The sequence below is a fragment of the Sorex araneus genome, chromosome 1 (genome assembly GCF_027595985.1).
Source record: "Sorex araneus isolate mSorAra2 chromosome 1, mSorAra2.pri, whole genome shotgun sequence".
Classification (NCBI taxonomy): Eukaryota; Metazoa; Chordata; class Mammalia; order Eulipotyphla; family Soricidae; genus Sorex; species Sorex araneus.
Window position 1 is genome coordinate 898215 of NC_073302.1, and position 12321 is coordinate 910535.

At 62.8% G+C, this 12321-nt stretch overlaps 1 protein-coding gene across 2 annotated transcripts in view; it reads right to left on the reverse strand.

Annotated features, from left to right (window-relative positions):
- Positions 1-1805: 1805 nt before the first annotated feature.
- NACC2 (NACC family member 2) overlaps positions 1806-12321 on the reverse strand; it is a 40690-nt gene continuing 30174 nt past the window's right edge. For both annotated transcript variants that reach the window (XM_055124108.1, XM_055124109.1), the window contains exons 3-6: positions 7448-7612; positions 6477-6582; positions 5611-5708; positions 1806-5198 (exon numbers count right to left, since the gene is read on the reverse strand). In XM_055124108.1, the coding sequence (XP_054980083.1) occupies positions 4726-5198; positions 5611-5708; positions 6477-6582; positions 7448-7612 (842 nt within the window). In that variant the 3' untranslated portion in view covers positions 1806-4725. The remainder of the gene's footprint in view (positions 5199-5610; positions 5709-6476; positions 6583-7447; positions 7613-12321) is intronic.

The window sequence follows — 12321 nt, forward strand, 5'->3', positions numbered from 1 at the left end:
CACCAGCAGCCAGCCCGCGGGGCCTCCGGGGGCAAGCCCGGCACCAGCCTCTCGGCCCTCCCGCCCCGCCCCCACTGCCCAGCACCTGGGCCTCAGCGCCAGCAGGTTTGGCTGCGGGTGGGGGCCACGTGTGTTGCACATTTGTGCAGCCGTGTACATGCATGTGTGTGTGTGCACACTTGTGTTTGCAAGCCCAGGACTGCACCGTGGGTGTCTGCTGTACCCGTGTGCCTGTGTGATGTGCATGGGTGTTACATGTGTGCCCACACATGCACAGTAGAGACGTGTAGGTGTTCGTGCGTTCTGTGTGCGTGTGACGCACACCTGAATCGGCATGCACACCGGGACCCAGCAGCAGAGGGCGCCAGTGGGTCTCGAAGGCCAGTGCTGGCAGGAGTGAGTACCAGGACCTGAGGCGGGCAGTGTCCCGAGACCCCTTCTTTTTCAGACCAGCCTCCAGCCCATGTGAGGACCGAGGTGCTGGTCTGCTCCAGGAGTCCCCCCAGCTCCTCGCCGCCCCTGGGTTTATGCAGTGCCCTGCTGACCCGATACTGTGGCCGCCACACCTGCCACTTCCCGTCCCAGCCTCAGTCTCTGTCACGCAGAACCCGCGGCCTTGTCTCCCTGCGGGGTCTCTGGGGGCTCGGGAGCCTCCAGGGGCACAATGTGGTGGCAGAGGCAGCTGGGGTCTCACCACACCCACAGGGGCAAGGCCAGGCCGCCGGGGGCATCCCCCAGAGAGCGTGTCTGCAGCAGCCTTGGGACGGGCTGAGCAGCCTCCCCTGACTGACCCCCAGGCCTCACCCTGTCCTGAGTGTCACCTGCTTCCATAAGGGGGTGTCAGGATGAGCCAGAGGCCACGATGGCTTGGCCAGCAGTGGTCCTTTGAGGGGCTGGACTTCCCTGGCCCAGGATCGCTGCCAGTGGTCGAGGCCATTTGGGCCTGTCAGGGTCCTGAGTCTCCTGGGGTCACTTTCCTGACGAAACCTGCCAGGGCCAGCAGCTCGGGGGCTGGGGAAGCTTCCTAGCTGGGGCCTGCACCCCCAGAACGGGGCGTGATGCATCAGGAGAGGCCTTGGTGCTGCCCGCTGTGGACACCCCAATCCTGCCCAGTCCCGCCAATGAGGGGTCCAGCAGCCTGGCGCGGGTCAGTCACTGGGCACCGAGTGCTAATGTGGGGGATGAAGGTCCAGAAGGTCGCAGGGGGTGAGACCCCAGCGCTGGCCCAAGAGGCAGTTCAGGCTGGCCCCTGCGCAGAGGGCCGCTCTGAGAGCCCCTCCTGGAACTCGGACTCCCGGGCCAGCTCTGCGGATCCTCGCCCCGGGGGTGACCAAGCTGGATCAGAGACAGGCCCACGGGAGGGACCACAGCCAAGCCCTACCCTGGCCTGTGGGAACCCAGGGGGATCAGGAAGGATGGGGGTGGGCACCAAGGACCAGAGCTGGGGTCTAGAGGTGACGTGCCGCCATCCCCACTCCATCCACGTGGGGGCAGAGCTGGCCCAGGACACGGCAGGGGGAGCGGGGAGGGGGCACTCCCTGGCAGGGTCCTCAGGGGTGAGGGGCTGCTCCCGTTTGCAGACAACAAAGGGAGTCTCCCGGGGAAGCCTCTCCCTCTCACTAATGCAAACTGCCCCGGGTATCTGACCCCCCAGCTGTCCCCCTGCAGGACCTTCCGGTGAGGAGGGGGAGCAGAACCTGGGGATGGCCTTGCCCTGAGGCGTACCTGGATGTCCCCAGACAGTGGGTCACCCACCCCTGCCCGACTGCCCTCTCTGTGTCTCTGGCCGAGCAAAGTGAAGGAAACTGGTTTGAACTGACTTTATTATTTTGTAAATGTGAAGTTTACAAAGCACTTTACAAGTAAGATCACATCCTGCTGTGTGTAAGGAACGCCAGTGGCCACCACGCGGGTGTGTGGCAGCGAGCAGGATACAGGGGGGAGGACGGAGCGCGAGCCCGGAGTTCCTCCTTCAAACAGACAAGCAAACAGACCAACAGAAAGAACAGCTCGGCAACGCTGGCGCTCAGAGAACTGGATTTATTAACAGTCGTGAGCTACAGTACTAGCTACCCCCAGGCGCCCGGGACAGCCGACTCCTTCAGAAAAGTCTCTGCCCAAACATTCCATCCAAAGGATGAATGGCTGTTCGCACCCAGCGCCATCCAAATGTTCAAGTCAAAAATATTTATACATTTTACACTTAGTTCGGGTTTTTTTGTCTGCTAAAAATAGTATTGCAAGTTTTGGCTTCTTCTGACATAAAAATTACAATCATGTGCAAAACGCTAGCAATGGATGCGGCTGATCCAAGCAGGTCGTCCGATCTGAAAGCCTTTGACTCCGCATTAAGCTTCTTCCCGTTCTCAAACAAACTAACACACCAAAGACCTCTGCCACTTCTGAAACCTCCAGCCCCAGCCCTGCACGGGGCTGGGGAGTCCCTTCAACAGGGACATTCTCCAACAGTAGCTAAAGCTCCGGGCGGCCTCTGGTGTCGACAAGAAGGCCCCGGGCCCCGGCCCACCGGTCGAGTGTCCCATAAAGTGACCCGTCTGAGCGGCCAGGCCCCACCCAGATGGGCCCGCCTCCCCCAGAAGCCAGCCCGGGCTCTCCGCGGCATCCATGTTCAGGGCCAAGTGAGAAGCCGAATCCCACGTGAAGTGAAGCGCCCGCTGCGGGCGCCCGGCACAGTGCACAGACAGACAGTTCAAGTACGAGGCGTGCTCACAGTATCTGCCACATCTCCTGTCCCTCCTACTGACCTCCGGCCCTCGAGCCGCCACAGGCCGTCTTCCTCGAAGGCGCAGGTATGACTTAGCTGTAGAATAGACTATGTAGTATATGCGTATTGCTAATAATCAAGCCGAGGGCGCGAGGTGCGACATCTCCTAAATACTGAGCTGGGGCGGGACGGGACAGGACGGGACCGAGTGTCTTGTAAACAGAGTGGGGAGGGGATGGTTTCCTTAATTGGTTTCCCTTGGGAAAAATGATCAAAAGATGCTAAGGCACTCTGAAGGCCCCAGGAGCCCGGGCCCACCGTCGCCCGCCCCATACAACATTCAGGAACATTCCGGACGCCGAGGGAGCGCCCAGCGGATACAATCAGCAGCTGTGCCCGTCGCCAAGCTCCTGCCCACCACCGCGGGCACATTAGTGCAAATCCTCCTGCAGCCCGCCGGCCCCCTCTGCGCTGGTGGGGACCCCCACGTTAGAGAGGAGAGAGCTTCTCTGTCAAAGTTAGGGCAGGTGGGCCCGTCCTGGAAGGTCCCCAGGGAGGGTCAAATTAAAGTGCAGATGGGGGGGGTCGGCGATGAAGGGAAGCTCCAGAGCACAGGCGGGGCCCCCACAGTCTGGAGGATTGGTCCCGGGCCCAGGGGGCCCAAGCCGGGGAGGAGGTACGTGGCTGGGCAGCCCCTGGCAGCCCCCCCAGGGGAGGGAGGCGGACAGGGAGAGGGTGCAGCGGCTCCCAGAACACCGATCACCTTCCCAGGTGCTGGCGGATTGTTCTAGAGGGCTCCACAGCGTGGGTGGGGAGGAGGGAGGAGGCAGACATGCCCCCCTGGACGCCCCACACGGGCTGCATGGGGTGAGGCCCGCAGGGCTGCCTCGGAGCAGCAAGCCGGTCCCTGCCCCTGCACGCAGGCCCCCACCAAGCTCCAGGCAGGGGTGCAGGCCGAGAGCCTCCTCACTGGACTCCGGCCCCACGGGGGGTGTGGGGCCAGGGAGCCTTCAGGGACCTGCCTGGGTCACGGTGGGCTCAGAGAGGGTGGCAGAACACCCTCCAACCCACTTCTCTGTTTTTAAATCTTTTTTTGCTTTTTGGGGTCTGAACGTTTCCAAACCATGTATGAAATTTTTCTGAATTAAGACAAAAACAAATAAACAATTCCAAGTGGCTGAGGAGGCGAGCGTAGCCCCCAGAGGACTCGGTGCCTGACGAGGGGTGTGGGGGGGAAGAGACCTAAAGGGTGAGGGGCGGGAGGGAAGGCCGAGTCCCACTCACCTTCCCCTGCTCCACACCCACACACAATCAGCACACGGGCCCACACACGGCACATGGGCTCACACACGTGTACATGCACCGGCCCATGTCTCTCAGTCAGCACACGAGTGTGTATGCTCACACAGATATGTGTGCACAATACTGTACATAACAGGTACACACGTGCACACATGTACCGCACACAAAGACAGACAGGTACTGCACACAGATGCACACGTGCCCATACCTCACCAACAGGTACACAGGTGCGCATACCACACACACAGGCACACGCATCACTCACTTCACTCTGACCCCCCACACACACCCCTTCACACATGGTGGACAAGTCTTAGGACAAAGGAAAACAAGGAGTTTGGCCCTTGGGGGCGGAGTCCTGCTGAGCGCCCGCGGGGGATGTCCGGTCCCGGGACTATGCCCAGCCAGTCCCTGGAGCAGCAGCGGCGGCAGGAGCTGGGACAGGCTGCGGCCCCTGGAGCGGGTGGGGAGTTAGACTCAGTAACTCAGAATGTCAGGAAGGAGGCGGGGCAGGGCCCTTCCGCCCGTCCCGATCGTTACAGTATAACGATGCACTACCTTCGTCAGTTTGATACAAGCAGGGTAAAAATCACATTGTTTTCAGGCAACAGTAGCAGCCCAGTAGGTGAGTGGCTTGATCACATTGGATTAGTAGGGCATGCATGCAGCTTTAGTACCGTCCCTCTGTCCCTCCGGCTCTACAAGGGCCCGGGGTAGGCGCCCTCCTGCCTCCGGGCCGGCGTCTGCGGCCGGCTGGAGCTGCCGCCCGCCGGCTCGAAGGGCCGCGGCGGGCTCTGGCCGTCGGCGGGCAGCGGCTCCGGGGCGGCCACCTCCTGGATGACCGAGCCCGCGCCGTCGGCCTCCTCGCCGGCCTCGAAGGCGGCGTTGGCGGCGCCCAGGTCGGCGCTCCCGGCCTCAGTTCTCAGGCCCGCGAGGGGCGCGGCGTCGGGCCTGCGCTCGAACACGCGCGGCTCCAGGCCCGGCGGGAAGTCGGCGTCCAGGCCCGCGGCCGCGCCCATCACCGAGCGGTACACCTCCACACCCTCGGGCAGCATGGACTTGATCTTGGGCAGCCAGCGCTTGCGCACGCGCCGGGCGTTGGTGCACATGTCCGCCGCGATCACGTTCATCTCGCTCTCCTTGAAGCTGGGGGCGAAGTTCTGACAGTACACTGCAGCGGGTGGGCACAGGGCGGGCACCGTGAGAACTCCCCGGCAGGGCGCCCGGCGACCGCCCACCCGCCCGCAGAGCACGCCCGCAGGGAGGGGTCTGACTGCTGGCGCGGGCCGGGCCGGGGCGGGGGGCGGGTGTCGGAGACGGACCAGCTCCACGCCAGCACCCAGGAGCGGGAGGCAGAAGCCGCCAAGCAGATGGCAAAGGCTCAAAATAACCCCAAAATGTAAATAAGGGGTTTTGTTCAAAAAGGAAAATTAGATCTATTTCACGTATTAAAATAGTTTTGCAGCTGAATTCATCACACTTGGAAACAGACCAAGAACATGCACACCTCGGCTCTGAGGGCCCAGCTCCCCAGTACCCCCACCCCCGCCCCGCCCTGCCCCACCCCCGCCCCCTCGACTCACGTTTCACAGCGTTCAGGACTCGGCTGTCCAGCGGCTTGCGGCTAGGGTCACTGGTGGACGAGCGAATGCCAGTGCCGCAGCTGTTGGCCAGCGTGTTTCTAAGGGGGGACAGCAAGTGAGGCGCGGGGACCCTGGGGGTGTCTCTCCCAGGGGCTGTCAGGTGGGGGCTGTAGATGTGACTTTTCACCTTCCTGGTAGGGCAGTAAATACTTGCAGGCCACACATGCATACACATACGCACGCGCGCACACACACGCACACGCACGCAAATATGCACGCGCACACACACATGCACACACACGCACACGCACGCAAATATGCACGCGCACACACACATGCACACACATACGCACGCGCGCGCGCACACAGGCACACACACGCAAATATGCACATGCACACATACATGCACACACATACGCACGCGCTCACACACGCACACACACGCACGCAAATATGCACGCACACACATGCACACACATACGCACGCTCGCACACACACGCACGCAAATATGCACATGCCCACACATGCACGTGCGTGCACACACGCACGCAAATATGCACGTGCACACACACAAGCACACACACATGCACATGCACATATGCACACACATTCACGCATGCACATATGCATGCACATACATGCACACACATGCACTTACACATGCACACAAGTGCATATATACACATGCACACACACGCGTGGCCCCAGGCCTGTTCCAACCCTGGGAATGCAGCCCACATGATGACTCAGAAGAGGGGTTCCAATTCTGGCCAGCGGCAATGCGGCCCCCCCACCTACCAAAGGAGGTGGCCAAGCCCCCCCACCTACCTGTCAAAGAAGGTGGCCAGGAGCCCCCCCCACCTACCTGTCAAAGAAGGTGGCCAGGAGCCGCCTCAGCAGCACCTTGTGCTTGACCCCCGCGCAGAGGTGGCAGTTCATGAGCTGACCCCGCGTGATGTAGACCCCGGAGCCTGTGTGTGAGCAAAAAGTGAAGCTCACTGACCCCTGAACTGAGCCAGGGCAGGGCCTTCCAGGGGTGGCAGGACGCAGGGAGGGTCAGAAAGCTGATGGAAGGAAAATCGCCCAGGACCAACCTGGCACCCAGCTGACCTGCCTGTGCCCCCGGCTGACGGGGCAGAAGGGGCCAGGGGGCCGGAGCCCCATCGAGCCACAAGGGAACTCCCGACGCAGCCTGCTCTGGTCCTCTGAGCCCTTCCGAGGGTGGGGTGGTGGCAGGGGTCAGAGCCGGGGGCCAGGCTGGAGACCGGGGCTGGGTACCCCTTACAGTCTGTCACGGCTTTACCACCAAACCGTGAGCACCCGCCCCTCAAGGCTCCCCAGAGAAGCCCCCGGAGCCCACCCACAAGGAAGCCATGCAGGGACGAGCTCGGGTGCAGGGGAGGGGACACAGGCTGGCCAGTGTCTGGCCTCCCTTCATGGCCAAGGGGACATTCTGGCACTTGCTCACCACCACTAGTGGCTAGTAGCACCTTGGCCTTCACCTCCATTCTACAGCCACGTACTCCCCAGTGCCGCCGGAGTCCTGGGGGCAGTTGTGGCCCTGAGACCCACCCTCAGGATGGGACCAGCCCGGCCCAAAGGGGCTGTGGCGGTGCCGGAATTAAAACATACCGTGATTGCAGGCCTTGCCAATCAGCAGCGCCACTGGCCCCGGGGATTCAATTAAAATGCTAAATTAATTCAATTGAATAACTTCTCTAATGACACATTCTTCTGGAAGGAAATCAGGGACCGGCCTGTCGCCCTGATTGGTGATGAGCTTTGTCAGGGCCGCGGGAGAGACAACCACGGGGGGGGGGGGGCAAGGGGGCTCACCTGCCACGAGCTCCAGCTTTTCCCCGGGGTCCCCCTCGGAGTAGAGCTTGGGGTGACAGCGGTACCCGATCTGGCTGATGAGGCTGGCGGGCAGGGCCACCAGGTCCCGGCGGATGAGGACACAGGAGCGACTCTCCAAGGGCGCTGGCTCTGGCTTCTCTTGCACTGTGGGCACAGAACCAGCCTGTTGGGGTGGGCACAGGCGTGCACGGCACGTCCACTCCCGCTCTGCGGCCCTGCCCCCTACGGAAGGTTGAGGGGGCCGGGAGGGCTGCCCCCGAGGCCCTGGGAAGCCGTCACACAGGGAAGGGGCTTCCCGAAAGTGCCCACCAGGCAGAGGCTGGGGAGCAGCTGCAGTACTGGGGAAGGAAGGGGCAGCCACCACGCTGGCAGGGCACCTGTGCGGGGCTCCCGCCCGGCCATCTGGGCGTGCTGCAGACCCCGGGGGGCGCCAGGAGCAGACAAGCTCACCCTCGGCACCCAGTCCTCGCCTACAGGGCCCCGAGCATCACCCAGTCAGGCTGGGGCCACTTCCTCCCCCAGATGCCACCGGTGGGGGGGAGCATGCCTATGGGAACGGCCCCCAGCAGGATGGGGGTGTACGGCCCCTAAGCTCTGGTCCAATCCTGACAGTCCGGGCGGGGGTGGGGGAGAACCCGGGTCCCGAGGATGATCCTGGAGCCACGCACCCTTCCTCCAGGTAGGAAGAGGCTCTCCGTGTGGGGCCTCCACCCACGCCGAAGGACAGAGTAGGGGCAGGCTGCCTCTTGGCTGGACCGCTCTGTTCGTGTGCACTGTGACCCTAGGGCCAGGCAGGGCGATGCTGTGGTCAGGGGTCTGAGCCTCCCACTGTGAGCGGAGCAGCATGAGCCCCGTGCGTTGGGGGGCACAGGCATCCCCCTGGGCCAGCCAGGAGGCTGCAGTCAGGCCAGAAAGAGCCGGGTTGCTGGGGATCTGGGTTGCCCTTCACCCGTTTCTTTGGGGAATGGGGCCAGGGGTGCAATCACAGGCCCCTCTGAAGAGTCTTCCAAACCCAGAATTCCTGGGCCCAAGGACAGAGGAAAACCGGCCAGCTGACATTTTATTTCAGTTTTTTTGGGGGGAGGGGTACACTGGGCAGTGCTCAGGGGAACCTTTTGGGGTGCCGGGGATTGAACCTGGGTCAGACGCATGCAAGGCAAGTGCCCTCCCTGCTGTACTATTGCTCCGGCTCCCAGTGGATATTTTAAAGCACAATTACCTCCACCCCGGATTACACAGACATGGCACGAGGCATTTGCAGTGTGCACCCCGCAGAACAATCCGGCCACGACACCCCATACACACAGATCTCAGAACAGACATGCCCCCCCCGCCCCCACAGCCAAACCTGTCAGCTCACACGCCCGGAGCCTCTTCTATTTCTGCTCTGCTACGGGCTGCCGCCGCTAAAAATACCCCAAAGAGAGCAGCTCATCTGCAGAGGTTCTCCCCACCTCTCCCTGCACCCCCAAACACTGCTCCTTCCAATTCACAACCCAGTTCTGGGGAACCAGGGCCACAGTGCAGGGTACAGGGAAAAGCCAGTGGGGAGCGGGGCACTTCCTGCACCCCAAGGCCATGGCAGGTTCCTGTGTGCCCCGCTGCCCTCCGGCCTCTGGGGATTGCAGATGGGCTCAGAGACAGTGGGGGTCAGAGCAGGCCGCCCAGGAACTCAGTCACAATGGACAAGGCCAGGTCCCTGAGGCGTGGAGGTGAAGGACATGCTGGCCCGTCCTCCCTGCCTCCTGCCCCGCAGCCTGGGGCGCACCAGGACACCCCGGCTGAGGTCACACGGCAGCCACTCTCCGAGGCACCCTGGCAGAGCGAGGGGGACGGGAGCTATGCTAAATCTTTCTGACGGTGCAAAGGGAGAGAGGAGGGCCAGCACACAGCACGTGGGAAAGAAGCTTGTCCACACCACTGGACACAGGCCCTCCTGGCTGCCCCCCACAGGCCCTGGGCACTGCCGCAGCCCGTCCCTCTGGGTCAGCAAAGACCCACAGAAATATCGGGAAGGAGGGGTGGAGGTGGAGCCGCTCCTGCGCCCCTGGGCGGAGGCTCAGCCCCCCAGGCCGAGACAGGGCCCCCCGGAGGCCCCGTGGTCAAAGTGAGCAACCAATTTTAAAAATGGGCAAAAGCTCTGAACAGACACTTCCCCAGAGAAGAGACAGATGGCACATTAACACATGGGAAGATGCTCCCAGTCATTAGCCCAGAGAAAGATGCAAACGAGCCCCACCGGCTGGGCTGCGCTTTCCTGGAAGGCTCAGGGAAACCTGCCCACACCAAGTGCGGGCAGGGCCAGGGGCGGGCGCAGCAGGGACAGTGAGGCGGGTGAGGCGGGGTGTGAAGCAGGGCCGGTCAGCGTGGAGGCGGGGCAGGAGCAGGTGGGGCAGGAGGGCAGGGCTGGCGAGCAGGAGCAGGGCCCAGACATCCGGCCCCCAGCCCGAGGGTCCTCGAAGCCTCACTCACTCCGCACGCGGGGAGGCACACTGGGCAGGGCGGGGACGTGGAGTGACAGCGTCCCCAGGGATCTGCCGCGCTCCCACCCTCCCGTGGTCAGAGTGGGGGATGGCGCCGGCTGGCCGCAAGCACAGCGGCCGTGGAAGAGTCGTGGGCGGAGGGGCCTGTCTGGTGAAGCCAGACACGGGCATCAGCAACGGGGAGAGCTGCAGCTGGGGGTCACCAGGAATAAGCAAGCTCAGAACACCACCACTGTGGCCATGCCCACATTTCACGGTTGCTAAAAGGCAGGAGCCACCGGGTCCCAGCTGTCTCACAGGGTGAAGGCACCTGGCAGGGGAGAAGGTGAAAAGGAAGCGGAGTGGAGTGCAGGGCACAAGCCAAGGCACCCACTGTACCAGCAGGTGGGAATGGGGCCTGGAGGCCCCGGAGGGCTGTGGCTGGAGCGCAAGGGCAAGTGGGTGGAGCTAAGAGGCTGTGGGGCGGGGGTGGGGCTGGGTGATGAGAGGCGGGGCATGGAGGCATCAGAAGGGCGGGGCTAAGAGGATGGGCGGGGCTAGGTGATGTGGGTGGAGCTAAGAGGAGATGGAGTGGGTTGGGATGAGGAGCGGGGCATGGGAGGAGAGAGGCGGGGCTAGGATATGGGTGGGACCTGGAGGACAGGAGGCAGGTTTGGGTGGGCAGGCAGGGCTGGAGGCCATGCCCTGGAGGGCACCACTCAGGGCCCAGGACAGCAGGCAGCTCTGACTCAGCCCCAGGCCCGGCTGACACCCCTCTGGGTGGTGCCTCGGAAGGCTTGGAGCTCCCTCTGGGCACTACTCCCAGCACCACTGCCACCTCTGCCCCCCCCCCGACCTAGTCGCCACTGTGGCTCTGGCCCCTATTTTGGCCAGAGTCCTCCTGCCCTTTACCCTTCCTAAGCCCCTCGGACTTGGTCTGGGGACAGGTAGCGCAGAAGTCACCCTCGGGGCCCTGTGAGGCGCGGCCGCCGGCTGTGTGTGGGTATGTGTGTCACGCGGTGTCCAGCAGGGGCGGTGTGGGAGATGGGCCCCAGGGTCTGTCCCCACCGACCTCGTCCTAGGAAGCTCTCAGGCCTGCAGCAGGACAGGGGACAGCAGGAGGCCGTAGCTGGGGGTGGGGTCTGGCCCATGCTCCTCTGGGAATGGGTTTGTGGGTGCCCCCCTGTACCCCAATTCTGGTCAAGATGGTACTGTCACTACTCAGTCAAGGCTGGAGCTCCATACACGGGAACAATGCTAGACTGTCCCCACTGAGGACCGGGAGCCTGGGGACCCAGGTCCTGGTTACAGCTCAGCCAGGGAAGCTGGTTGACCGAATGCAAGGAGGTGCCTCAGCCCTACGCCTGCTCTTTGGTACCCCAAAGCCATCTTCAGAGGCACTGCTTAGTCCACAGGGTCCCAAGCCAATTTGATGGACCACCCTCTTCTCAGAAAAAAATGTCCCCCAGGGCCCCCTGTCGCACCTGAGGCTACCACTGTCCTCTGGATCCCCAGCAGCCCCGGGGGGTGGCACTGCCACGTCAGGAAACAGGGCCAGCACTCAAGACAAAGCAGCGGAACCCAAGACAGCAGGAGCCAAGGCCGAGGCGTCAGGGCTCAGGCATCTGCCTGGCACGTGGCTGACCTGGGTCTGAATCCTAGTGCCAAGGGGCTCCCCAGCACACCGGGGCCACTCCTGAGCACAGCCACGAAGAGTGCCTGACCACATGGGCAAGCCGCAGGTCAGAGATCCAGGTGGAGGGTTGTGGCAGAGGAGAATAGGGCAGAACACAGGGTAAGGGGCAGAGGGGACAATCGGTCGGCAGCCATGGGCCACACGAAGGACCCTCTTAGAGGAAATCCATAGGGCAGACAGAGAGATTGTGGGCTCGGCCACAAGCACCTGGTGGAAGCACAAAAGGACGTCAGAAAAGATGGAAGCATCCCGCGGGCCGAGCCCTCTGCCAGGAGCAAGCCATGTCTGAGCGCATGGGGCGGACCCAGCAGGAGGAGTGGGGTGCTGAGAGAGCCCCGGGGAGGGAACAAAGGCTGCGATGAGAACCTTTGTTCTGGAGCACAGTGGGCTCCAATGGCACTAGCCTGAGGCCAGGACACTGAACCACCCAACAAGCTAGTGTCACTTGGACCCGACCCCGATGTCTGATGGGCAGTGGAAATGGGTGCAATGTCCACATGACTGAAGCGTTAACCTGTGCTACCCTCAGCAGTGATATAGCAGCGAAGTCGGGAAAGGGGGTGCAGCTGGGAGGAAGGGGTGCAGCTGGAGGAAGGGGTGCAGACAAGAGGAAGGGATACAGCTGGGAGGAAGGGGTGCAGCCTGGAGGAAGGGGTGTTGCTGGAGGAGGGGGTACAGACAGGGGGAAGGGGTAC